Source organism: Phoxinus phoxinus, assembly GCF_949152265.1.
Source record: "Phoxinus phoxinus genome assembly, chromosome: 19".
In the NCBI taxonomy this organism is placed as follows: Eukaryota; Metazoa; Chordata; class Actinopteri; order Cypriniformes; family Leuciscidae; genus Phoxinus; species Phoxinus phoxinus.
Window position 1 is genome coordinate 21,425 of NC_136894.1, and position 27,821 is coordinate 49,245.

Sequence of the window (27,821 nt, forward strand, 5' to 3'; positions counted from 1 at the left end):
AATATATAAAAGTGATTTCCATAAGCTATTCTGGTTTTTCTGCTAGTACGAGCATGTTGCATTCGGTGGCTTGTTTGAGCTGTTTTTATTAAATTGTGCAAAGTAGCCAAGTTTAGCTGACTAAGTTTTACTCTTCAGTTGAAATTTAGAAAGATTTAATGTAAAAAGGAAGAAATTATTTTGATCTACTGTTTTGGTGTGTTTTTCATTCACCTGCTGCTCGTCTGTCATGTGTTTCTCTGTCAGGATTTATATGAAAGGTAGGTTGGAACTTTTTTAATACTTACTTAATATATTTGATAAAGGGACTTTTGACCATGTATTAGGATGTCCACAATGCATTGTGGTTGAAATATAACACTGGGAGCATTAAATAAACCTTTGTGATTGGTTAAGATTTTAATTGTTTATCACTCAAACCCCTTTCGATGGTCTTTTGAAATGAGCTCATGTTAATTGTCGCATCCGCATAGTGCACTGGAACATTAGCACTTGTGTGCTTTATAAGACTTGTCAGTAAGGGTTGTAATTTGCCAGCTTTATTGATGCTCTTACGCCGCTATTTCACTTACACTGCTAACCATAACAAACTAATTATTTTACTACTTCCAGTATCATTCCAGAAGTCCTTCTGGTTTCCTTCCATTTATTTCTGGTCACTGAAAAATCATCACCTGGTTGATCATCACTATTCTGTTCCTCTCCGACAGAATGAGCTGAAAAACTCCGACAGATCTGCTGAGGCCATCCCAGCTTTCAAGAACCAGACCAATGCTGCCTCCACGTGCTATTGGACATTTCCTACTTCTGAAGTCGTGATTACTAGCTCATCACATTCAAATTTTAAATTGAGCGGCCGTTCATGTCCAATTTCTTAAATAGGAAACTAGTATTTGTGATTATTCCAATAGCACGTGAAGCCAGCAAAAGACACGCCATTTCTGCAAACACAACTAATTCACAATCATAAACGAAGGCACTTACTATGTATTTATTAAATACATAAAACTCTGATTTGTTTCTTTAAAAAAGCTTGTGAAATGATCCATCTTGTACTTGGCATTGTGTAATATGACTGCCGTTGGATTTTGACATTGCTTGTGATGTTCCACATTTCTAAATCGCTTTGAATAAAAGCGTCTGCTCAATGAATAAATGCAATTAGTTCTTCTATACTAAACTTTTCTTTTTAAAGATTTGCACTGGACACAATTTAGTTTAGAATAATATCATCTGAACCTGTATGACTTTCTTCAGTGCAACACAAAAGTACATTAGGCATAATATTTCATTATGCAAAAATGCTGCAGTTAAACTGAGGATGCAAACATCTCTTGTGAAGGTCATATGGGTTTGGAATGATTATTTGTCTAGAATTAGGAAGTGACTGAATTTCTTAACACATAAATGTGTAATTAACATTATGATAAACATTCATGCAAAGATCAACTTGGGAGCCATGTCTGGTAATGCTGTGCGGTAATAAGAGAAGATCCCATTATTCCTGGGCCCACGGTGGTCAAAGCAGTGATAGTGACTTCTTGGAACAACTTCTCTAAGTCATGGAGATAGGATATCACCTTAAGTCAGATATAATATATAGTTTTTGTCAGATATATGCAATACAATCTATTTCAGGACAATGATATTCAACACCAATGGGTTCCTGTTGCTCAAACAGTAAAACATGGTGATAGCATAGCCAGTCATAGGTTTAATTACCAAAGAAAACATGAAATGATAAAAAATATATATACATTCAAATGAATGTAAGTCACTTATTAAATTTTTTCCTCTTTTGTCTTCCATTAAATAATCAACTCAGAAATATTCTTTCACTTTTTTATTTACATAATGAAGAAATTCTAAAGTAGAACCAACTAGGTTAATCAGCTAACAATCAGCTCTAACACACGTCATATAAAAACTAAAAAAAAAGAGAGTAATTTTACAGATTTATATCTAACGCCTAATTTCACAAAATGAATGAGGATTTAAAAACTGTCAAAATTATTTATGTAATGACATTTGCAATAAGCCACCGCAGCATGCTGCTCATTTTTTGCATTAGAATAGTGGAATAACCATGGCAATGAGTTTTAATAAAAAAAATAAAAAAAAAACATTTAATTTTATTTGGAATATGAACTGCTGATCTGTGGTTTGTATTTTTTATTTACTGATCAGTAGCTGGTCCTCATTAAATGATAACATGCTGATATGTATTGATATTACAATAGCAATATGCCAGTGTTATAAAAATAGTGAAAAAAAGCATATGCTTCACTTTTAGAGTTTGTGTAATGCCACAGTGTCTATGGTTCATCTGATGTCGGCGGGTCGAAGCTGTCGTTCTCCTTCAGCTAAGAAGATCTGCATCGCCCGATAAAGCAGGTGAACGCCTAACTCCCGTTTTCTCCGCACAGACCAAGTGGACACAACACCATAGTAGTCTCCTCTTTTCTGGTTTGTGAGCATCTTCAGCCCTGATAGAAGATCAACATGAGAACAATTAACAATGATGACATTAAGATGGAAATGTGTTTGCAAAAACATTTATAGCTATCCAATTTCAGATCTCTTTACCAATGGCATCCACCATACAAGCCTCGCGCGTGTACGCTTCCACAGCAATGACGTTTTGGAAACAGTGCAGAGATATTACTCCGTGCCCAGCGTCCCAGACCTGCAGGATGTGCTGCACTTTTGAGCAGAGTTTCTGGAGACATCGAGAGAAAAATACCATCATAGAATTTATCATTAATATAAGAACCGTGAGCAAGAACGGTACTATAAAGCTACTGCTTCGTCAATCCGTCACAGTTCAATGCCGGTTTATCAAAGAAGCCACTCATCAAAGATGCTGCAGTCTACATTATTCAATCAGACCTCAAATTCACAACCCGTAAGTAAACTTCTAACACATTTTATGTTATATTATAGAGCCAGCACAATCCGATATTATAGTTTAAACGGATATGCAACACTAACGTGTTGCTAAGTTGATGTTGAAGTGTTGTTTTGTACAGTCTATGGTTCCCACAAGCTTTGATAGAATATCTGTTGGAAACAAGACAAAATTTGTTGTTTGTTTTCCTAAGTTACAGACACCGACCCTGTTGTTTGTATTGAGTAAGACGTGAGATTGAGTTCACTCAGTCTCTGTGTTTTTTGTTTTGCTGTGGGACGGACATGGCGTTAGTACATCATGTAAATCATCGGTGTTGTAGCAGGGTGAGATGAAAACAGACACGTTTGGTGAAACGCTATTATGTATTATAAATGAATGCTGATGTGTATTTTTGTTTTCAATATCTTGCTCTCAGGTCCCGTGTCACCTGTCAGTCATCATCAGTCGTCTTCTCTCCGTCCAATCCGCTGCCGCCCTGCTGGTTTAAAGCCTTCCAGCGTGCCTCGTGTGGTGGAGCAGTGTGTGTGTTCTGTGGTTTGAGTTGTGTACCTTTAGTTGTGTACCTTTTGTCATCATTTGTTTTCGTATCCCATTCTGTGAATCTAGCACTCATTACTTTATTGTCTGGGCTTTATGGCGCTATTTGACAGAGGTTGTTGTTCCTTTGTGGTGGAAAAGAGAACAGATAAGCAGATGTGCGATATACACTGTGCGCGTAGTAAGGTCAAGTGTTAGACACACTAGGTAAGGAGTGTGCGCCACCCCTTGTATTTTTGTTTTATGTAGCTAGAGTAGGTTATTTAGGGCATCACACACACCGAACAATTCAGTTTATTCAATTCGGTAGTTTAGAGGGCTTGAGGAATAGCTTTAAGGGAATTATTTGGTTTTATTTGGTTCTGTAACTTGGTGCCACTCAGGTTCCTTTTCTCAACGTTATTTGTATTTAGTTTCTTCCCTTTCTTTATGTGTCTTTTCCACATTGTAAATAGCTCAAGCACTGTAACTAGTGGCTTTGGCTTTTTGTGAAAAATGTACTGACTTTTGGCAATGATACCAATGTATCCATGGTTATTTCTGCTCATCCCATTTTACCAGCAGTAATGTAATGTCTGAATATTACGTTCCATTCCCTAGATCTTTAAAGATTGTAACTCTTCATTACAAAGATTTTCTCTTCATTCATCATTGACTAAATATCACACAAAAAGAATGATCAAATAAGGACACATCTGACCTTGGAGGTCTTGTCTCCTTTGAAATATTCCAGAGCTTCATAGAGGTGACTGTAAGGTCTCGAACGCTTGCCCTTCCCAACATAGAAAACCGCATTGATGAACGTCTGAAAACATTCTTTAGGGATCATGGATTGACTTCGATATGGTAGATTCTTTGTCACTCTATAAAACAGCAGTGGGAGAAAATGTTAGTAAACAATAAAAGGAAAGTCATTGTTCAAATAAAGGCAACAAAATGTGAAAGAAAATACATGCCGTGGGTCAAGCAGCAGGTAGTTAAAGCTGGACTTAATGAAACCCTCACGCCATCTCTTATTCTGATCTGGCTTATCAAACTGCTCACAAAGAGCGAGCTCATCAGCTTGACAGTGAGGAAGCAGGAATCTGTGAAGTGCATTTTCGAGTTCTGGGCTGTAACCTGCAGCTGAGAAAGAAATGCATGATAAAGTCTACTCTTTATTCCAGAGGAACTCAACTAGTAAAGGCCCTTTCACAATGAGCGTGATGCGATAAAGCTTAGCGAATCGCTTAGCAAATGGTGTTTTCAAACAACGCGAAACAATTGTTTGGCTTCTTCTAATTCACGCCTGCACAATAAGTGGCGCCAACCGAGAATATATTTTTCCTCAATGTATGTATCAGCAAATTAAAAGCTTGATTAATGTGACCTTTGAGGGCCAATTGTAATAAAATCACGTAAAAGCTCATGGGCCAGATGGCCACCTGTTGAGTACCTTGGCTTTATGTTATGTTATGCATTTTATTTTCTGTACTTACCACTGAAATTAGTGGGGCTCAGAGGGATTCTGGGGTTCTGAAGGGATCTCTTCAACTTCTGCACGTACAGTGGGCGGGTTTGACTGTTTATGGGTCCTGGATCTTCTCCCATTTCAATTAACTTGTTTCTGAGTTCCTTGTCGGTTAAGCCACTTACTCCAACATCCTCCTGTTTGGGACGACAGCTTTCTTTGTTACGGTCTGGACTTGTAGACCCGAGCTGAAGCGAGCGCCAATCATAAAGAAGTGTGTCTTCAGAGTTACTGGTGCTTATGCTAGAGCTTAAGGAGGTATTGGCCGTTGGAGGAACATGGGTCTCAATGAACTTATGGCCCTCTTCAGTGTCAGTATAAAGGTATTCCACAAATTCATCGGTATCAGTAGTTGAAGGCTGTCCACCAAATGTGCACGTAAGGTTTGCCAGTGTCTGTCGTGACGAGTGGACTGACAGTCGGCTCATGCTATACCGAGGTGTACATCCAGAGCGCCCTGAATTAGCACATGGATTCTTCTGTGCTTTTGGGGATTCATACGTCAAACTGGAAGGAGATTCTGAGTTATTTACCTGAAATGGCAAAGACCCTTGAGAAGCAAGTCCACATGTAACACAGGACTCTTTGTTTCCTAGAGCAGTAGGGATGAACTGTGGCGTTTCTGTTGTGGTTTGCTTCACTTCTTGAACATCAGTCAAATGATCTACTAACCCTTTGTAACAAACAGGAGTGATAACCTTATTACCAGCCTCACTGGCACTCGTTTCCAACTGTGATTCAACAGTCCTTTCAGAAATTAAGACTGTATCAGCCATGCTCTCGGATAACATTTGCGTGTCAGCTTGGCTTTGGCCATCTGAGCTCACAGATAACTTTAGAGAGCTCAACTGCGAGTCAACATCCTCCATTTTGCTTTCTCCATTGAAGCCATCTTCCTCAAGACTGTGCTTTGACGTCCCATATGGTGACTTAACTGTGTTGCGTCGCAAACGGGTAACGGTGGGTAGCGTCTGTTCAAAGAGGCAAGAGCTGGTTTGTAAGGAGGGCAGTTTTTGGCTCATTCTCTCTGAATGACGACTCAATCTGGACCTTGTTCTCCCAGTGACAAATGGACTTGGAATATCAGTTTCATTACTGGCCACCTCAATTTTACCAGCATTTCCACCAATTGCAGATAAACTCGCTTCTTTAATATGACTCCTGACTCCTTCTGGCAGGTGTCTGTTTCCATCTCCAACAAAGGAAAGGCGTGCATTTCTAACACTAAAAACTAACCCACTCTGTCCTACAGTCGATTCGGATTTCTGGACACAGGGTTTGGTCAAAGGAGAATTTCCATTGTCTTTAGTACTAGGCAACCCATTTTCCACAGAACCTTCAGTTGGGCTCTGGTATGGTTCACTGCCACAGCTATTGTACTCACTAGAGCCACTACTAACGAGGGGCTGGATGACGCTCTTAAATTCATCATCATCATCATCATCATCAAGTGGTACAGGCCCCACAACAGTCTTATCAAATTCATCTTCCAATGTGTTGACTTTAGAAAAAATGAATACATCATCGGGATACGTGACATCGATTCCCTGATTCTGTAAGACAGTAGCCATACGTTTATTATCTAGGAAATCAGGGTATTCAGAAAGATCTAATGTAAGATCACTAGACTGGTCGAGAGAGAACTGCAGATGATCATCTTGTCCGATAATAGGCAAATAATCAATAGTTCCTCTGAAGGTGACACTCCTCCGGTTTTCCTGTTGAGAACGAACAGGGATATTCTGAGACAACAAAACATCACAGTCACTATCTGTGGCTTGATGCTGATGTTCAGATATTAACCCTGGATTGGCCTTCTTGTCCACGACAGAATGACAAGTACTAGACAATATGGGTAACTCTTTACAAATTTCACCATTATTCCAAATATTAGAATCATGTGACTCAAGATCTGACATATCTGAGAGCCAGAAAGCCTGACTTTCTCTGTTCAAAGGTTTTCCACTGTGTCTGGAAAACGAGGACAGTCTTGTGCTGCTCAGTGGTTCTGCTCCAGGAGGAATCAGCACTGACGCTTCTGGACTGAACGAACTGTCACTCATGGACTGGCCAGAAAGGATTGCTAGAAAAAAGGAAGAATACAGAATATTATGATGGTATAATTTGTTCTCCATACACAAACAATAGACAAAGCAATGTATTGTCTTTGACTTTCATGGAACACTTCTTTTAGAACTGTGGTTCCCAATTCTGATCCTGGCGGAATCACTCTTTACATATTTAGTAAGAAGCTCCAATCAGGATTTTAAGGGTTGATCATCGATCACTGAAACAAGTATCGGCTGATACCCATCACCAATACCGATGGCCAAAATAAATAATACAACATGACCAATAGAAGGCTTTAAACAGACTCAAGGGTGTATTTTAGCTATTCTTAACAGCAATGTAGGCCTATGTTAAGTATTCAAATCAACAGATAAGAAAGTATCATGAACTGACAACTATTTTTTGGCAACATATTCCATTCACTCTATTAGAGATGATTAGGAACAGCTTAGAGCAGTGTTTCTCAACTGGTGGGTCGCAAGACCCTTCTGAGTGGGTCACTTCAGTCAGATCAAAAAAGCAATTTGGTTATATTAGATTTTACAAATTATGTTTATTTTCATGTCAAACATCAAAACAGACAGTTACCACACAGCACTTTAAATATGACAATTTACTATTGTAATCCTATCCTACGATTCACTCATTTTCTGCATCGAATGCAAATTCTGATGCAGCATATGCATCGATCGTGAAACTTATTTTTGAATTGTCAATCGTTGTTTTCGGTCAATAATCAATTAAAAATGGTAAGAATCGAATTCATCGCGATTTGATAGTCTGCGCAGGGAACAGGGAACTGCGCAGGGAACAGGGAACTGCGCAGGGAACAGGGAACTGCGTAGGGAACAGGGAACTGCGTAGGGAACAGGGAACTGCGCAGGGAACAGGGAACTGCGTAGGGAACAGGGAACTGCGTAGGGAACAGTGAACGCCGTAGGGAACAGGGAACTGCGTAGGGAACAGGGAACTGCGCAGGGAACAGGGAACTGCGTAGGGAACAGGGAACTGCGTAGGGAACAAGGACCTGCGTAGGGAACAGTGAACGGCGTAGGGAACAGTGAACGGCGTAGGGAACGGGGAACTGCGCAGGGAACGGGGAACTGCGCAGGGAACGGGGAACTGCGTAGGGAACAGGGAACTGCGTAGGGAACAGGGAACTGCGTAGGGAACAGGGAACTGCGTAGGGAACAGGGAACTGCGTAGGGAACAGGGAACTGCGTAGGGAACAGGGAACTGCGCAGGGAACAGGGAACTGCGCAGGGAACAGGGAACTGCGTAGGGAACAGTGAACTGCGTAGGGAACAAGGACCTGCGTAGGGAACAGTGAACGGCGTAGGGAACAGTGAACGGCGTAGGGAACAGGGAACTGCGTAGGGAACAGGGAACTGCGCAGGGAACAGGGAACTGCGCAGGGAACAGGGAACTGCGTAGGGAACAGTGAACTGCGCAGGGAACAGGGAACTGCGCAGGGAACAGGGAACTGCGTAGGGAACAGGGAACTGCGCAGGGAACAGGGAACTGCGTAGGGAACAGGGAACTGCGCAGGGAACAGGGAACTGCGCAGGGAACAGGGAACTGCGCAGGGAACAGGGAACTGCGCAGGGAACAGGGAACAGGGAACTGCGCAGGGAACAGGGAACTGCGTAGGGAACAGGGAACTGCGTAGGGAACAGGGAACTGCGCAGGGAACAGGGAACTGCGTAGGGAACGGGGAACTGCGCAGGGAACGGGGAACTGCGCAGGGAACGGGGAACTGCGCAGGGAACGGGGAACTGCGCAGGGAACGGGGAACTGCGCAGGGAACGGGGAACTGCGCAGGGAACGGGGAACTGCGCAGGGAACAGGGAACTGCGTAGGGAACAGTGAACTGCGCAGGGAACAGGGAACTGCGTAGGGAACAGGGAACTGCGTAGGGAACAGGGAACTGCGTAGGGAACAGGGAACTGCGCAGGGAACAGTGAACTGCGCAGGGAACAGGGAACTGCGCAGGGAACGGGGAACTGCGCAGGGAACGGGGAACTGCGCAGGGAACGGGGAACTGCGTAGGGAACGGGGAACTGCGTAGGGAACGGGGAACTGCGTAGGGAACGGTGAACTGCGTAGGGAACGGGGAACTGCGTAGGGAACGGGGAACTGCGTAGGGAACGGGGAACTGCGTAGGGAACAGGGAACTGCGTAGGGAACAGGGAACTGCGTAGGGAACAGGGAACTGCGTAGGGAACAGGGAACTGCGTAGGGTAGGGAACAGGGAACTGCGTAGGGAACAGGGAACTGCGTAGGGAACAGGGAACTGCGTAGGGAACAGGGAACTGCGTAGGGAACAGGGAACTGCGCAGGGAACAGGGAACTGCGCAGGGAACAGGGAACTGCGTAGGGAACAGGGAACTGCGTAGGGAACAGGGAACTGGGTAGGGAACATTGAACTGCGCAGGGAACAGGGAACTGCGTAGGGAACAGGGAACTGCGTAGGGAACAGGGAACTGCGTAGGGAACAGGGAACTGCGTAGGGAACAGGGAACTGCGCAGGGAACAGGGAACTGCGCAGGGAACAGGGAACTGCGCAGGGAACAGGGAACTGCGCAGGGAACAGGGAACTGCGCAGGGAACAGTGAACTGCGCAGGGAACAGGGAACTGCGTAGGGAACAGTGAACTGCGCAGGGAACAGGGAACTGCGTAGGGAACAGGGAACTGCGCAGGGAACAGGGAACTGCGCAGGGAACAGGGAACTGCGCAGGGAACAGGGAACTGCGCAGGGAACAGGAAACTGCGCAGGGAACAGGGAACTGCGCAGGGAACAGTGAACTGCGTAGGGAACAGGGAACTGCGTAGGGAACATTGAACTGCGCAGGGAACAGTGAACTGCGTAGGGAACACAGCACAGCTCATGGATCTCTCTCCTGACAAGCTGAATCAGGTGTAAAACATACAAAATATGCAGAGTGGGGGGCCTTAATCTAACTGTGTTAGAACGAGGCCTGATAAATAACTTAAACGATAACAACAACAAATCTTACAATATTGAAATTTGGGTACATCATGTTCCTCTGTGGATGTGTGGGATTCATACTCTTGAAGAAGACTAGCACATTTACTGTTCTCCTCCTGTTCTGCCAGATCAGATGGTTTATTCCCATCCTAAAAAAAAAAGCAGTAAACACTTTTATAAGGTTCCTCACTCAGCTATAGTATAAAAAAAGTTTAATTATAAAATTAAAAAGTCACTTTTAACTTTCACTTAATTTAAAAAACAGAGTTAAATGTCTAGATCTATACAGATGGCCTCCATCCATTCAGGTCAATACTGGAGATGTTAATGCACTGAATGCTTTACTTGATCTGCGAGGTTTGGGTTTCCACCGTTCCTTAAGAGTAATCTGAGATTCTGAAAACACCCCCAAGATGCAGCAATATGTAATGGAGTCAGATCCTCACTACTCCTAAAAAATAAAAACAAAAACAACAACTTCATCTTCAACACAGCTATGCAGGAAACATTGGTGTACCAGGTGCGTGTTCAGTAATACTTCTTTGCCATGGGCATTATTCTATTATTACACTGAATGGCGTGAATGACCAATCATAGACAAGCATTCCTAGAGAGGTCTGAGCGTGTAACTGATATGATCATAGCATGGCAGTGCAACACTCGTGTGTAACGGTATAACGGACCTGAGGTTTGGGTCGGCTCCGTGCTGAAGGAGGAGTTTCAGGCAACGCAGTCCTTTCTCAGACTCTTTACCTGCAGATAAGTGAACCGCTGCCACGCCGTCCCGGACGATCCCATTCGGATTAGCACCCCGACACAGCAGAGACTCGACACACCTGCAGAACAATAGCAAGATCATGGTCATATCTGCACGGGACAGCACGCAACAGTCCAACACAAGTGCTGTGCACTAACCCTGACTGCAGAATAGCCATTGCATGAAATATCCAATAAAGGTACATTTAAAAACGTCTAAATCTAAAGTTTAAAAAGCCATCTTTCACAACATAAGGCAATATGTTACAGGCGCCTTTGATTTTATTCTCTTCTAAACCACCAAAACTCACTGCAACCCTTTCCTGAACATCCGCATTTCCCTTCGGCTGATCCTTGACACGAGCGCAAAGCTGATTCTGTGCTAGGGCTGGGCGATAAAACGGTATCGGTATTTATCGACGGTACACCATTGTCGGTAACGTTATAAAAAAAATTCAATATAGCGTTCAATATTTTTCAGGTCTGTGACGTAGACTAGCCTACCTTATACGCTGAGTTTCGGTTAATTTATGAGACGTCACGCGCAGGCGGCTCCGTGTCGTGATTATATTGTCTGCTATATTTACTTCTTATTTATTAAAGTCCGCGTGAACCGGAAGTTGCAAACGACTTTTCTCAAGTGTTGTAAGTGAAAGGGAATATTGAACAGAGGGTTTTACTTTAGCGCTCCTCCTCTCCATCTCTCGCCCATAGCAGAGTTAAGCGTTTAACCAACCCAAGCCGTCTAGCCTACGACATCAGAAAAATACCCATTCCAGACCGGAGGTAACTTTTCAGACTTGATTAAAGATAACCACGGCAAACTATTTTTTTCTGTGTATTAACTTGCACGGATTAATTGTTCACCACAAGTCTAGTAATATCCGCAAACAAAGTAAATAGGGTCAATTTTGATTTCATGCCGACTTTAAATCCAGGCAATTGTTTGATGAAACATTGATTAAAATTTAGATACAATAAATACAAAACGAAATTCACTTTAAAGAAAGGCTTTGTGCCTTCTGTTTGAGGTGAAAGTTTTAAAGCAGTCTTTTAGTGAAGTTAGGGTTAGGGTTAGGGCTGCACAGCAGCGGCCGGTGCAGTCGATGTTTGTTGTCCTCCCATGTGTGCCCGCGCAGATACGCAGTACGTGTTACGTAGGCAGGTTATAGATAACGGAAGGAGGGGAATAACAGCGAGCTCATCAGACGTTTCCTAAAAATAAACATTGTTCACGAGTCCCGCAGCTCGAGTCCGAGTCGAGTCTGAAGTCGCACTCGAGTCCGAGTCTCAAACTCGAGTCCCCATCTCTGGTTTGGACCAATATCAGTGCAGCGCGAGCCGATCTTGATCAAGCGACACTGTTACTACAGCGCTAACAGATCCAGTAAAGAAAGCATTTGAATCCGCCACTGAAGTAATAACATCGCTGCGAGATCTAGTGAGGAGCATTCAGATTTCTCTGTTATTAACGGATCAAACAGCGCTGACGTGGAAACCAGGAGACACATTGTGCCGTGAATGAACTAGTTACCTTATTTTCCGGACTATAAGGCCCACTTTTTTTCATAGTTTGGCTGGTCCTGCGACTTATAGTCAGGTGCGACTTATTTATAAAAATGAATTAATACTAACTGAGATGAACCAAGAGAAAACATTCCCGTCTGCAGCCGCGAGAGGGCGCACTAGTTAGCGGAGTTGTTCAGAAGCGACACCAAGGAAGAACTCGATGTATTCAGTGTTGAGGAGTGAGATCGGGAGCTGGTGAACTTGCTGACCGGTAACTTGTTGGACTCGCTGGCTAATGTTAGTTTAGCCTATTCAGCCTCCCAGGTATATGTTCTGTGTGCTGTTGTGCAGCTGAATAACTGTTAATGTGTTACGCTAACACACCGGACACTATTCAGCTGTTGTTCTGTGTGCTGTTGTGTAGCTGAATAACTGTTAATGTGTTACGCTAACACACCGGACACTATTCAGCTGGTGTTCTGTGTGCTGTTGTGCAGCTGAATAACTGTTAATGTGTTACGCTAACACACCAGACACTATTCAGCTGGTGTTCTGTGTGCTGTTGTGCAGCTGAATAACTGTTAATGTGTTACGCTAACACACCGGACACTATTCAGCTGGTGTTCTGTGTGCTGTTGTGCAGCTGAATAACTGTTAATGTGTTACGCTAACACACCGGACACTATTCAGCTGGTGTTCTGTGTGCTGTTGTGCAGCTGAATAACTGTTAATGTGTTACGCTAAAACACCGGACACTATTCAGCTGGTGTTCTGTGTGCTGTTGTGCAGCTGAATAACTGTTAATGTGTTACGCTAACACACCAGACACTATTCAGCTGGTGTTCTGTGTGCTGTTGTGTAGCTGAATAACTGTTAATGTGTTACGCTAACACACCAGACACTATTCAGCTGGTGTTCTGTGTGCTGTTGTGCAGCTGAATAACTGTTAATGTGTTACGCTAAAACACCGGACACTATTCAGCTGGTGTTCTGTGTGCTGTTGTGCAGCTGAATAACTCGCCTTTCCAGATTAAATGTCTGTTCTTGGTCTTGGATTTTGTTAAATAAATTTCTAAATAAATGCGACTTATAGTCCAGTGCGACTTATATATGTTTTTTTCCTCTTCATAACGCATTTTTTGACTGATGCGACTTATAATACGTAGCGACTTATAGTCCGGAAAACACGGTATAGGCTTTAAATCCACAGAACTGCAACATTCACCATGGATTTACTGTAGTAACCCTAACTGTAAGGTAACCATGGAAGTTAGGTAGGAATAGTAAAATGATTTCAAGTACGTCACATCTTTTTCCAGCACTTCAAAACTCAAATATTATCATATTTAAATGTTATTTTTAATGTGATGACCAAAACATTATTTGTTCATCCTTCAAAGATTACCCCCATTTATAAAAACTAAGTTTCAAGATGTAGGAAAACTCACACTTATTTAAAAATAAAAAAAAATGTATTATTGTTTTTTAAATCAAGGAAATTTCTTTGGCATTTCTTTCTTTTTGCTGTATCGAAAATGTACCTAACCGTGACACCACTGTGTCGTATCGAACCGTGCATTTTGTGAACCGCTACACCGCTACAGATGTGGATCTAGCTCAAAGTTCGCCTTGATTGTTCTACGTTTACACTTTTACATTGCACACATTTTGTAACATTTTAAGTTCATGAGTTTCTTTAACGCTTACTTTTTTATCTTAAAATAAGACATATAGAGAAGATATTTTTGTGTACATTTTATTATTGACTGCTAAAACTAATATAATTTGTTGTTTGCCTTAATAATGTGGATAAATAAAATAAAAAACAGTGGTTTAAATTCAAACTTTTCTACTTGTCTTTAAAAAAAAAAAGGTTATAAAAAATGTCAATAACTATCAATACCGCTATATTTTTAGCTATATCGCACAGCCCTATTCTGTGCTAGTTTGATCTATTTAATGTTATTAAAATGTTACGGATTTATGTAGCCAATGAAACTCTATACAATTACAGTATATATTTTGAAACAAAGGTCTTGTTAATGATTTTCCGTTTTGTTGAAGGTAATTAGGCCTAAATCAGCAGTTGTTCAACAACTGAAGAATATCTAGGAGCCGAAGCCACAGTAATAATGACCAATGCGGACTCGTACAGCTCTTGACATGGCATGGTTACATTCAGATGGTTATTGTAAAAAATGTAGAGATAATCACCATATTTATAATTAAACTGTCATTTTTTAAAATATGGTATTAGTCATATTATATAATCATAGCTATCATGTTATTGTTATCACAGTAAAGCCATATTACATTTGTTTTTAAATTACTTTTTTATTTATTTAAGATCGACATAGGCCTACATTAATGAAGGTGTTTTAACTGAATAAAAATAAAATTATTTGATGTATTAAAAGAAACAGAAAATAGTACAAACTTTGTTCAAGTAAGTGTTTTGATCAAGCATTAACTTACATATTACACAAACGTTTTACTTTAATTAAAGGATTTGTATAATCAATAATCTCAATATTACCTCATACATTTATTTTCCAAAAAAGGGTTTCTCCATCAGTGTTCAATAAAAAGACACATAGAGCTCCGTTACATCCCGTTTCAAATGTACAAAATTATCTATAATGACTTTAAAGTAAAATATTTATTACAGAGGCTCAAGCATGAAACCAGTTAATTGTTTTGACCATCAGAAATGGAAAATAATAATTTGTGTTTAGGTGACAGCTTGATCCAAACATGCCATTTCTGGAAACTCTTCGTTTTGTTTTCATGATTATCTTATTATAAGACAGCGTGGTTTTATTGTTTACTTGATTTTGCTTTTATACATCTACAAGGACACTGAAGTTTAAGTTATCCTAATGTACGAGGTTAAACAACGTGACTCAAAACGTTATAGTTACTGAGATAAAGCCCTTGTGACAAATAGACACTTATATTTAAGTTGAAGTCCGTCCTCACCTGGCATCAGCCTCACTGACGGCCTCGATCAGCAGAGCCTCCAGCTGCGCCATTACTGTGAGCTAAACTGCGCCATTACTGTGAGCTAAACTGCGCCATTACTGTGAGCTACTGCGTCCACGCCATGTTTCCACAGTCTAAACTCTCAGCGAAAAGGACTCAAAAGGTTCTTAAGCATGTTTTTGTTTTTGTCTTTGTTTGGATGAAGTTCCATCCTGATCAAGAATGTTTTCCTCACACCGCTGTCATCCAAAACAAAATTCCCTCCATTCTGTTTTTCCGCTCCGGCCAAACGACGCAGCGCCACCTGCCGTCGCGGAGGTGTAGTGACTCACAGCGCCACCTGCCGTCGCGGAGGTGTAGTGACTCACAGCGCCACCTGCCGTCGCGGAGGCTGATGTTTGGATAATGTCAATAAAAGCTGCGTTCGTTGCATTTTAACAGTTAGATTCATAGAAGTTCAGACCACCTACTTTGGAACAAAAATGTTTTAAAATTCAGACAAGAAATATGAACTGCTGATCTTAAAATGGTAAATCTGTTGATGATAAATCAGTCTGGCACACTGACTGGTGTCCACGCGGTGGCGCTGTGGTGCAGCTCAGTGTGAGCGCGTCCTCGGAAGTTCAGGGTTCGGTTCATGAAGAGCCGCGAGTGAATCTGAGAGTTACTAAATACATCTCACAGCATCCAGCTAAAGGCACAAAATAATTCTCATGAAATCATCATTAAAGCTCTGACAAAACAATGCGTCAGCGTAGAAAAGTGAGGACATCGTGGAAATATTTTGTATTGAGAAGAAAAGAGATACAGGCATGAATTATTCGTTCACGATGAAACCAGTAACATGCGTTACGGAACTAAATATATTTAATGTGCAGACACAGTTAAGTTAGGCTATTTTTGTTATAGTTGTATTGGTGTTTTGTGTATCATTTATGTAATCTGTGTGACTGTCAGCAGAGGGCAGCACTTTCCTCTCACCATCAGATCCACACATAAATACCAACGAGAAAGAACACAAGCGACCCATAATGCACTGCAACCAGTGAGAATTGCCAGTCATCTTCTGTATTCTTGTGTGCGGTGTGGATTCAAGCGAGTTTCTTATGTACATGCCTGACTATCGCTTAACGAGACCGAACTCCAGAATCTGAGCGTCAACATGAAAGAAGCGACGGCGAAGAAACGCGAGAAAGCGCGCGCGGATAAAGATGTGGAAGATGTGGAGATGAAGGAGGACGAGCACGAGCAGCGCGCGCCCCGCGAGCAGGACCAGCTCACCCTGGACGGTCTGAACATGACTTATCATAACCATAACCGATCTCGCTTTACGCCATAACAACATTAGCGTTAGCCTCAGTGATCAGTGATGAGAAGTCATGACAGTCAGCACGACACCGGCTTCTTCTGTGGTCTGTCGCTGTCGACTGTGTATTATGATGAGTTCGGCGTGTTGTTGGGAATCTGATCACGGTCTGGTGCCAGTAATATAGCAGAGCTGTGTGTGGACGAGCATAGAAGCAGAGCTTTCGAGAAACAGTCTCACTCACATTAAAATAAAATGCTAAGTTAGTGTCAGTCAGTGAAGTCTTTATTTACATCGGCTGTACTTCAGACCTCGAAGACAGCAGCGCCACAGTCCAGGTTAGGGTTAGGGTTCGCCGTGATGTCCTCGTCCAGCGCAGCTCTAGAATGCTGTCAGCTCAGCAGATCTGCGATATTGATGAGTATATAATAACACACGGTGGATGTCGTCATTAATGTGCGTCTCCAGGTCAGCTCGGCCATCACGTGTTCATGATGTTACTGCAGAGATCCACCGATTAATGTCATCTAAATTAGTGCCGAACTTTATTACACACACAATAATTTCAACAAATATAGCAAAAATAATTGTAAAGATGGGTACGCTTGACATTTTTTACACTTATTTTTCAAATGGCATTGAATATTGCATTGTATAACCTTAACAACAATTTGCTTGCATCAAAATAATAATGATTGTTAGGCTCAGTGTTCTTATAGAGTTGGTGTTGGGTTAGAGTTAGATTAGGGTTAGAGTTAGATTAGATTATAGTTAGATTATGGTTAGATTAGGGTTAGATTAGGGTTTAGTTTTTACCCTCTAGTAATCGTGAAGGCATTGATTAGCTTGATCAGGTTAGGGTTAGATTAGATGATTAACCCTAGATTAGATTAACCCTAACCCTGAGGTTAGATCAGCCCTTCGGGACCCAGGCTGATGTAGGCTGTGACGACGTGTGTATACAATGTTAAAAAAATAAATAACCCTTATATTATGAAACGGCTTGTTTTGGATTAGAAAAGCAGTTTAAGTCGGTGTATTAAAGAGATGATGATGATGATGATGATGATGATGATGTAACCCACAGCAGAGCGTGACGGAGATAGGCTTATTAGAGGGAATCTCAGGAACACATTCACTCCCGAGTCTCTGTTTCCCCTGCGACTGCAAGAGACGTGTGTAATGTGATGAGTGTTTGAGTTCTGCTCGCCTGACGTGTGTGTGTGTGTGTGTGCAGATATCAAGGAGCACGTGAAGCAGATCGAGAAGGCGGTCCTGGGGAAGGAGCCGAGGTTTGTTCTGCGGGCGCTGAGAGCGCTGCCCTCCACCAGCCGGAGACTCAACCCTAATGTCCTCCACAGGGCCGTGACGGGGTTCTTCACCGCCAACACCCTGAGCAAAGAGTTCCTGCTCGGCTTCCTCGATCAGGTCACACACACACACACACACACACCAGCATCTCTTTCTCTCTCTCTCTCTCTCACACACACACACACACACACACCAGCATCTCACACACACACACACACACACCAGCATCTCTCACACACACACACACACACACACCAGCATCTCTCTCACACACACACACACCAGCATCTCTCTCACACACACACACACCAGCATCTCTCTCACACACACACACACACCAGCATCTCTCTCACACACACACAGACACACCAGCATCTCTCTCACACACACACACACACCAGCATCTCTCTCACACGCACACACACACACACCAGCATCTCTCTCTCTCACACACACACACACCAGCATCTCTCTCTCTCTCTCTCACACACACACACACACACACACACACACACACACACACACCAGCATCTCTCTCTCATACACACACACACACACACACCAACACAAGCCAGGAAAGAGCAGGAGACAAAGTGCAAAAAAGCGTAAAAAGTAAAAAGCGCTGTATAAATAGATGTTTTTATCCGGATTACGTTCTGCAGTGAGTCCAGCTCCGTCCCTTAGTACCGGATTACGATCTGCAGTGAGTCCAGCTCCGTCCCTTAGTACCGGATTACGTTCTGCAGTGAGTCCAGCTCCGCCCCTTAGTACCGGATTACGTTCTGCAGTGAGTCCAGCTCCGCCCCTTAGTACCGGATTACGTTCTGCAGTGAGTCCAGCTCCGTCCCTTAGTACCGGATTACGTTCTGCAGTGAGTCCAGCTCCGTCCCTTAGTACCGGATTACGTTCTGCAGTGAGTCCAGCTCCGCCCCTTAGTACCGGATTACGTTCTGCAGTGAGTCCAGCTCCGCCCCTTAGTACCGGATTACGTTCTGCAATGAGTCCAGCTCCGCCCCTTAGTACCGGATTACGTTCTGCAGTGAGTCCAGCTCCGCCCCTTAGTACCGGATTACGTTCTGCAGTGAGTCCAGCTCCGTCCCTTAGTACCGGATTACGTTCTGCAATGAGTCCAGCTCCGCCCCTTAGTACCGGATTACGTTCTGCAATGAGTCCAGCTCCGCCCCTTAGTACCGGATTACGTTCTGCAGTGAGTCCAGCTCCGCCCCTTAGTACCGGATTACGTTCTGCAGTGAGTCCAGCTCCGTCCCTTAGTACCGGATTACGTTCTGCAATGAGTCCAGCTCCGCCCCTTAGTACCGGATTACGTTCTGCAATGAGTCCAGCTCCGCCCCTTAGTACCGGATTACGTTCTGCAGTGAGTCCAGCTCCGCCCCTTAGTACTGGATTACGTTCTGCAGTGAGTCCAGCTCCGCCCCTTAGTACCGGATTACGTTCTGCAGTGAGTCCAGCTCCGCCCCTTAGTACCGGATTACGTTCTGCAGTGAGTCCAGCTCCGCCCCTTAGTACCGGATTACGTTCTGCAGTGAGTCCAGCTCCGTCCCTTAGTACCGGATTACGTTCTGCAATGAGTCCAGCTCCGCCCCTTAGTACCGGATTACGTTCTGCAGTGAGTCCAGCTCCGCCCCTTAGTACCGGATTACGTTCTGCAGTGAGTCCAGCTCCGCCCCTTAGTACCGGATTACGATCTGCAGTGAGTCCAGCTCCGCCCCTTAGTACCGGATTACGTTCTGCAGTGAGTCCAGCTCCGCCCCTTAGTACCGGATTACGTTCTGCAGTGAGTCCAGCTCCGTCCCTTAGTACCGGATTACGTTCTGCAGTGAGTCCAGCTCCGCCTCTTAGTACCGGATTACGTTCTGCAGTGAGTCCAGCTCCGTCCCTTAGTACTGGATTACGTTCTGCAGTAAGTCCAGCTCCGTCCCTTAGTACCGGATTACGTTCTGCAGTGAGTCCAGCTCCGCCCCTTAGTACCGGATTACGTTCTGCAGTGAGTCCAGCTCCGTCCCTTAGTACCGGATTACGTTCTGCAGTGAGTCCAGCTCCGTCCCTTAGTACCGGATTACGTTCTGCAGTGAGTCCAGCTCCGTCCCTTAGTACCGGATTACGTTCTGCAGTGAGTCCAGCTCCGCCCCTTAGTACTGGATTACGTTCTGCAGTGAGTCCAGCTCCGTCCCTTAGTACCGGATTACGTTCTGCAGTGAGTCCAGCTCCGTCCCTTAGTACCGGATTACGTTCTGCAGTGAGTCCAGCTCCGCCCCTTAGTACCGGATTACGTTCTGCAGTGAGTCCAGCTCCGTCCCTTAGTACCGGATTACGATCTGCAGTGAGTCCAGCTCCGCCCCTTAGTACTGGATTACGTTCTGCAGTGAGTCGAGCTCCGTCCCTTAGTACCGGATTACGTTCTGCAGTGAGTCCAGCTCCGCCCCTTAGTACCGGATTACGTTCTGCAGTGAGTCCAGACTTTTTTACCCCTGGACGAGTACAAATCCAACAAGTGTTATTATAACAGCAGTTTCTCAGAATATCTACGTTGTGTCGTTAATTCATTGATCGAGGTACTGTCTGTTTTTCCCGTGGGAAGTTGGCAACTGTGTTTTAAATTGCCTAGTAGTAACCATACACATCTTTTTAGTGTTTTTGATACTGCGCAATTACTGAAAGCAAAACATTCAAGGTATTTGGGAGAAGATGCCGATTTTGTCCATTTTTTTTTTTCTTCCATTACACACATGCCAGAGCATGAACTGAGTGTTTCTCACAGCAGTTGCAGCTTTACCCTGCAGGCAATCTTAGACGGGGAGTAAAAATGGTTCATTGAACAAACAAAATTGACACACCCAAAGTAAAAATGGCTGCAGCTCTACAAGATCAGTCCTGGTCTCTTTTGAAAGCAGACACTTGAAGATTCCTTGATCTTTTTTATATCCTCACACACGTTCAAGAGTGGTAGAGGGCTGACAATAAAGAGCTGTGACTTCTGTCCGATCTCCCCTCGTGTGAAAATCTCTGAAATGAAAACGGGTAGCCTTCAATACCCTTCAATGCAGGAACACATTATTGTAAGGAACCGAATTTGGGCTCTTTATCCTATTTTTGCAAATAATGTCCATCGGTCAAAAAGTAGCTTGAATCGCTTAACATTGAGCGCAGAGGTTTATTGCAGGCCTAAAATGAAAGGCGAGTTGCTGTTGATTAGTAACAGAAGTGTGTGTCGTCCTCCAGCCGGCGGAGAACGAGGGCGATGTGCAGTTCAGGCCCCGCACAGGTAAAGCGGCCGCTACTCCACTGCTGCCCGAGGCCGAGGCCTATCTCCAGCTGCTCATGGTGGTCTACCTCACCAACAACCAGCGCTACGCAGAGGTCAACACACACACACTATATAGCTCATCTGTTGGAACTTCAATTATTCAATCGTCCAAATAATCATTAGTTGCAGGCCTAAAATGCTCTGATTTCACCCATGAACAGGCTCAGAAAGTCTCGGATGACCTTCTGCAGAAGATCGGCTCTCAGAACCGCCGGGCTTTGGACTTAGTGGCTGCCAAGTGTTACTACTACCATTCCCGTGTGTACGAGTTCCTGAACCAGCTCGATGTGGCCCGCAGGTGAGCCGCTTTTCCACAATAGCTCGCGGTTCAGCTTGAGGAGTGTGTTTCATGCGTTGTGTTGTTCCCCAGTTTCCTGCACACGCGCTTGAGGACCGCGACGCTACGCCGTGATGCTGACGGTCAGGCCACGCTCCTCAACCTGCTTCTGCGCAACTACTTGCAGTACAATTTATATGACCAGGCTGAGAAACTTGTGTCCAAATCTGTGTTCCCCGAGCTGGCCAATAACAACGAGTGGGCTCGCTATCTGTACTACACCGGTGAGTGAAGCAGCAGCTTTGGGAATTAAATCAGAATTAAATCCAATGAGGGGGAGAAACTGAGTCCCAATCGAACTAACCCAACAGTCTAACTCCCAAATCAAATGCAGTGCTTTACCGTCAAATGTTCAGGTCCATGAGACAAAATGTTGTATTAGTAAATGGCGTATTAATATTGTGACATTATTATTATTATTAAGTGTTTGGCTGGTTTCAGGGCGGATCAAGGCCATCCAGCTGGAGTATTCAGAAGCCAGGAGGACTCTCACTAACGCCCTGCGTAAAGCTCCTCAACACACCGCAGTGGGCTTCAAGCAGACCGTGAGTGTCTCTCGCTCTCTCTCTCTCTGTGTGTGTGTGTGCTGTGATGCAGACCGTGAGTGTCTCTCGCTCTCTCTCTCTCTGTGTGTGTGCTGTGTGTGTGTGCTGTGATGCAGACCGTGAGTGTCTCTCTCTCCGCTGTGTGTGTGTGCTGTGATTCAGACCGTGAGTGTCTCTCTCTCCGCTGTGTGTGTGTGCTGTGATTCAGACCGTGAGTGTCTCTCGCTCTCTCTCTCTCTGTGTGTGTGCTGTGTGTGTGTGCTGTGATGCAGACCGTGAGTGTCTCTCGCTCTCTCTCTCTCTGTGTGTGTGCTGTGTGTGTGTGTGTGTGTGCTGTGATGCAGACCGTGAGTGTCTCTCTCTCCGCTGTGTGTGTGTGTGTGTGCTGTGATGCAGACCGTGAGTGTCTCTCTCTCCGCTGTGTGTGTGTGCTGTGATTCAGACCGTGAGTGTCTCTCTCTCCGCTGTGTGTGTGTGTGTGCTGTGATGCAGACCGTGAGTGTCTCTCTCCGCTGTGTGTGTGTGTGTGCTGTGATGCAGACCGTGAGTGTCTCTCTCCGCTGTGTGTGTGTGCAGGTTCATAAGCTGCTGATCGTGGTGGAGTTGTTGCTGGGTGAGATTCCAGACCGTCTGCAGTTTCGTCAGCCGTCTCTCAAGAGATCTCTCATGCCCTACTTCCTGCTCACACAGGGTAACTCTTCACCCGCTGCACACGCTTCACGAACATGCCACTGCCCTTCTGAGGTGTAACGGTACATCGCGATTCAGTAGCGTGTCAAGATGCGTCATGGATATGAAAAATGGCTTGCGATATAATGCATGTACAGTTCGCTGTACAGTGTCGAGTCTGTCCAACAGAAAGGGCTGAGCTCCAGAGGGACTAGTTAACTAGTGGAAGAATCCGAGATCACGACGACTTATTTGATCTGTCATGTGAATCAAGCATCGACATGCATCATCTGAGCCGCGTATTTAAATCACTAAATGATATCACAATCATAGTTTTAATAAGTCAGTTGTGCACCCTTCATGTCGTCGTCTGAGAGGCCAAACACTTCAGATACGAGTGGATCCTGAAAGTCTGTGTAGAAATGATTAAATCTAACATACCTTACTTGACTTGTTTAAGTGTGTAATCAGCATCACTATTTTAAACCTTAATTGATAAATGTATGTGATCAGTGAAGTTGTGAAGGATGTATTTTAGTGTACGGTTTCTCCTCTGGTGTCACTGAACACTTCCGCGGTCCATCCCTGATCCATTACATCACTCTGCACTTTCATTGACCACTTTTTACAAGTAAAAGAAAAATAAGTTTCCATTTGTATTACAAGTAATTAAGCTTCAAATTCTTACCTTCTGGCCTATCTAGCGGTGAGAACCGGAAATCTTGCCAAATTTAACCAGGCGTTGGATCAGTTTGGAGAGAAGTTCCAGACAGACGGCACTTACACACTGATCATCCGCCTCAGACACAACGTCATCAAAACCGGTGAGTTCTGCTTCTCTCCCTTTACTTGCATTCTTTATAATGAGCAGCCCGCACGAGTTCAGACTAGATGCTCTTCCGGCTGCTTTCAGACTCTAGTAGTGACGGAGAATCATTTCATAAACGTGAACGAAATTGATGCGCGTCAGAGGCGAAAGTTTCGAAACCCGTTGGTGGCCATCTTTTTACAAGATGTGTGATGTTGATGGATCATTTATCGAGAGAGTCACCGCTCCGTATTTGCTCTGGAGAGAAGAGCGGTGGCGTAGGGATCATCGTCGCCGTATTTGGGTCCACCAGACCCTTCGGAGGCGAACCCAGTTTAGCGAGTTTTTCACCATTTGCTCCAGGAGCTGCGCCTGGTGACGGCGATACTTCCGCCTGTCCCGCGCCCAGTTTGATGACCTGCTGTCCCGCATCGGAGCGATCATAATCCTATGTCAATTTATGCTACCTGAAGCAAGCAGGCTCCTGATTGGTTAACGCGGCGCGAATTGACAGAAGTTCAAGTTTTTCAACTCGGGCGGCAGACGCGAATTCACGTCAAACGCGTGAATGCACAAAAAGCACTATAAAATCATTTGCGCGTAACGCACCAGATGCTCAATTCGCACCATTCGCACAAACGAGGCGTATTCGCGTCTACCGCGCCACACTCTACGCCTCATTCGTGCCGCAGGATTTTTTTACGCGCGTAACGCGTCTTTGCATTGACTTAACATTGAAATCACTCGCGCCTTACGCGCTATTCGCATCCGGTGTGAACGCACCATGAGTGTAAAGCAGACCGACTGGGGTTCAGGCGCGGGTTACTCGACTGAAAACACTCCAAGGACAATTCTGCAGAAATATCTACATTTTCAGATTTGTCACTATTTTATGTCAGTTTGGAGAGTACATGTAAAGGGGTTCAGAACTGTGGAATTAGAATCAAGAATCAGGAAACATGCCATTTTTTTCCTAAATGAACGCATGACGGCCGGATGAGTGTCCAGTGTGACTCAGGAGTTAGGGTTCCCGCTCGTGTGTGTGAGTGAATGCTAGCCTTTTTTAGGCAGCTGGATCCGTAACGCCGTGTGTGTGACGCGTTCCCGTGTGTGTGACGTGTGTGATGTGTTTGGTTTAGGGGTGAGAATGATCAGCCTGTCGTACTCACGGATCTCTCTGGCGGACATCGCTCAGAAGCTGCAGCTGGACAGTCCTGAAGATGCCGAGTTCATCGTGGCCAAGGTGAGTGTTCCGCTCGTCTGACCAGCACACACACACACACACACACACACACTCACACTCACACTCACACTCACTCACTGACTTGTGTATCTCCAGGCCATCCGTGACGGTGTGATTGAGGCCAGCATAAACCACGAGAAAGGTTACGTTCAGTCTAAGGAGACCATGGACATCTACAGCACTCGAGAGCCTCAGCTCGCCTTCCACCAGCGCATCTCCTTCTGTCTGGATATACACAACATGTCTGTCAAGGTACGGGAAACGTATCAAAATAGTTCATTTTAAAACGAGAAAGAATTGTGTATAGTGTCTTGAACCCATTCGGTTGAATTACAATGTGAATCTCATTCACCGACTGCCTATATCTCAGCATTGCGTGAGCTTCTCCCATAGCTATCAGTCACAAATAATTGTTATTAGTATATCATATTTGTATTATTAGTAATGAGTTCCTTAAAATACCTTGTAGATATTAGCATATAGCATGTAGGTTTCGTGTTGCTCAAACGGTAGAGCGGTGGCGCTTGCAATGCCAAGGTCATGGGTTCATTTCCCAGGGAATGTAAATGTGTACTTGAAATGCAAGTCACTTTGGATAAAAGCGTCTGCCGAATGCATTAATGTAAATGTAGGTGATTGTATCAATGTTTTTTTCTGACACTTTCTCAAGCGTTCATTTTCTGAATTTCCACGCATTGCTGAGGCTCAAGCCCTGTGAAAGGCCTTTTATAACATTCATGTTCTAAATGTTGATTTATTAATTTGATATACTTAGACTTCAGAAATATGTGTATGTATTGTGCGTGTGCAAACGGATGTAATGACGGTGTCAGAGGCGATCTGCTCGTTCGCTCTGTGGGTTACAGTTCTGTTAACATTATCCACACGATTCTGTGCAGGCCATGAGATTCCCACCGAAGGCGTACAACAAGGACCTGGAGTCGGCTGAGGTGAGAGAGACACACACACACACACACACACACACACACACACACAGTTGTTGACAGCTGGTCTGCTTGTGTTGACAGGAGAGAAGAGAGCGGGAACAGCAGGATCTGGAGTTTGCTAAAGAGATGGCAGAAGATGATGATGACAGTTTCCCATGAGTCTGCAGTGTCTCGTGTTCTTTTTTCCTCATATCTTATTTTGTTTCGTTCCCGAATCTTTGCAAATAGCCGTCTGTTCCTCACAGGTGCTTCAGCTTTGCTCTTATTGTAATCCATGAATGTACTGTGTGATGTAACATAAACGCATCAGTTCTCTGCTTTGAAAATTAATGGATGCTTGTTTTTTTTCCTCCAATACATGCATCAGTTTTATACTCCAATATATATCAGTTATATGTGGTTTGCAGCAATAAATCTCAATTAAACAAGTGTCTTGTTAGAAAGTATTGAATTGTGAAAAGCATTGTCTTGCTTTACCAATTTAACAAAATGGACAATTTAAATGATTTAAATTGAACTTTACTCAACATTTATTTATAAAACACTTTCAAACCATAAGAATGGACCAAAGTGCTGTACAGGGATAACATTACGAACATACAATGCCAACAGCATGACAGCAATATGAATCATACAATGAAATCACTCACGTAACTCAGTCCTGGAGGCCCGCTGTCCTGCAGTTTAGCTCCAGCACTGATCAAACACACCTGAACTGATCAAACACACCTGAACAAGCCAATCAATGTCTTCAGGATCACTAAAACTCACAGCTAGGTGTGTTTGATCAGGGTTGGAGCGAAACTGCAGGACAGCGGCCCTCCAGGACCGAGTTTGAGAAACCCAATTAAATTAATACGTCTCTAAGTCCCGTAGACATTATCCGTAGTCATGGTCTCAGCCATCATCATTCATCAACTCAAGATTTTACTTCTCAGCTCTCCGTCGCTGCTCTTCCTCTGGACTTACTAAATCCCTGTATTGTATATTAGATTCTGGTCACATAGCAACCTAAAATTCAATGACAAAACTAAGGTTATTGTTTTCAGGCCACCATCCCTTTTAAAAAGTCTGAAGTGAGTCCACATTAATTCCATCTCATATTGTTAGAAATCTGGGTGTAAGTTTGATTCTTCGCTTGCATTAGTGAGTTGTATTACCAGCGACTGCTCTCAGCACTAAACACTGAAACTATAATGCATGCTTTAATAACCTCTCATCTCGACGACTACAACTCCTGTTAAAACTATCACTAGACTACAGTCTGTTCAGAATTCATCAATCAAGTCTCTAAATCTGATCACATGACTCCTCTGTTCTGTAGTCTACAGTGGTTACCTGTTCCTCTCCACATTCAGTATAAAATTATCTTGTTAACTTTTAAATGTTTTCATGGACTTGCTCCCCAGTATTTATCTGAGCTTCTGCCCTATGATTCCCTTCCTCGCTCTCGGACTGTTCCTCGTCTTCATCTTTCGTCGATGTGTGGAAGATCATTCGGAGTTGAGGCTCTGATCCCCTGGTGTCCTCTTCCTAACTCTTCTACTGTATCCTCATTCAAATCTCAACTAAAAACCTTTCTTATCTTACCGTATTTCCAACCCTCCCGTTTAGTGTTCTGCTTTTTTGTTACTGTATATTTACTATGTGATGCATACTGATGCTTGATGCTGTGTTTTTGTTTTCTTCTTGTACAGAAACCTTGAGCTTGGGAAAGGTGCTTTATAAATAAAATGTATTATTATTATGTCCCTTTTAAAAATGCCCATAGTTGAAGATTTTATGAACTGAGGCAAGGCATTCCAAAGTGTAGGAGGCGCAACGAAAAGGCCTGATCTCCACGCTTTGTTTTTCTCATAATAAAATCAAAGGCTTCGGTTAAATGTTTGAGTGATGAGCATTTTCCAGATGAATGTTTAGAATTGCAGAAGTGGCGGCTTCCTTCCCATCCGGAAGTGCATGTCTTCCACTTGTGAAGAACTGAAGTGGGAGTGTGTGTGCTCAATAAAATAAATACCAAACCAGAGCAGAATATTGCTTCAGTGTGTCCAGTATTTAGTAAAGT

At 43.8% G+C, this 27,821-nt stretch overlaps 2 protein-coding genes across 7 annotated transcripts; one reads left to right on the forward strand and one right to left on the reverse strand.

The window, feature by feature from the left end:
• Nucleotides 1-1,828: 1,828 nt before the first annotated feature.
• LOC306987463 (uncharacterized protein) lies at nt 1,829-15,590 on the reverse strand. Of its 6 annotated transcripts, XR_013795165.1 has the most exons (10): nt 15,169-15,556; nt 10,702-10,938; nt 10,364-10,469; nt 10,047-10,167; nt 4,927-7,041; nt 4,405-4,573; nt 4,149-4,311; nt 3,414-3,573; nt 2,587-3,060; nt 1,829-2,486 (listed from the first exon to the last, which is right to left on the reverse strand). XR_013795165.1 is itself a non-coding variant. In XM_079591752.1 (9 exons), exons 2-9 carry the CDS (start codon nt 10,881-10,883, stop codon nt 2,323-2,325), a joined length of 3,147 nt encoding a protein of 1,048 aa, XP_079447878.1. In that variant the 5' UTR covers nt 10,884-10,938; nt 15,169-15,590; the 3' UTR covers nt 1,829-2,322. The 6 variants fall into 6 exon arrangements, 4 of the variants coding, with proteins under 4 accessions (XP_079447878.1, XP_079447875.1, XP_079447877.1 ...); XM_079591752.1 differs by lacking the exon at nt 3,414-3,573 and having other exon boundaries at nt 2,587-2,719; nt 4,405-4,567; nt 15,169-15,590; XM_079591749.1 differs by lacking the exon at nt 3,414-3,573 and having other exon boundaries at nt 2,587-2,719; nt 10,702-10,854; nt 15,263-15,577.
• A 250-nt stretch (nt 15,591-15,840) lies between these two features.
• psmd3 (proteasome 26S subunit, non-ATPase 3) lies at nt 15,841-26,184 on the forward strand. The gene is made up of 12 exons (XM_079591753.1): nt 15,841-16,554; nt 17,809-17,999; nt 21,123-21,260; nt 21,369-21,505; nt 21,578-21,768; nt 21,986-22,089; nt 22,666-22,780; nt 23,463-23,582; nt 24,706-24,809; nt 24,906-25,061; nt 25,709-25,759; nt 25,838-26,184. Exons 1-12 carry the CDS (start codon nt 16,428-16,430, stop codon nt 25,913-25,915), a joined length of 1,512 nt encoding a protein of 503 aa, XP_079447879.1. The 5' UTR covers nt 15,841-16,427; the 3' UTR covers nt 25,916-26,184.
• The last annotated feature ends 1,637 nt before the right edge of the window (nt 26,185-27,821 follow it).

Bases quoted from the DNA above. Each gene is read 5' to 3' on its own strand.
- psmd3 (XM_079591753.1), top strand. From the start codon at position 16,428: ATGAAAGAAGCGACGGCGAAGAAACGCGAGAAAGCGCGCGCGGATAAA. The intron at 21,506-21,577 runs GTGAGCCGCTTT...GTTGTTCCCCAG, and splicing joins CAGCTCGATGTGGCCCGCAG to TTTCCTGCACACGCGCTTGA. The intron at 21,769-21,985 runs GTGAGTGAAGCA...GGCTGGTTTCAG, and splicing joins TCGCTATCTGTACTACACCG to GGCGGATCAAGGCCATCCAG.
- LOC306987463 (XM_079591749.1), bottom strand. From the start codon at position 15,315: ATGGCGCAGCTGGAGGCTCTGCTGATCGAGGCCGTCAGTGAGGCTGAT. The intron at 10,470-10,701 runs GTCCGTTATACC...TTTATTTTTTAG, and splicing joins GGAGCCGACCCAAACCTCAG to GAGTAGTGAGGATCTGACTC. The intron at 2,487-2,586 runs GTAAAGAGATCT...ATCTTCTATCAG, and splicing joins TTGTATGGTGGATGCCATTG to GGCTGAAGATGCTCACAAAC.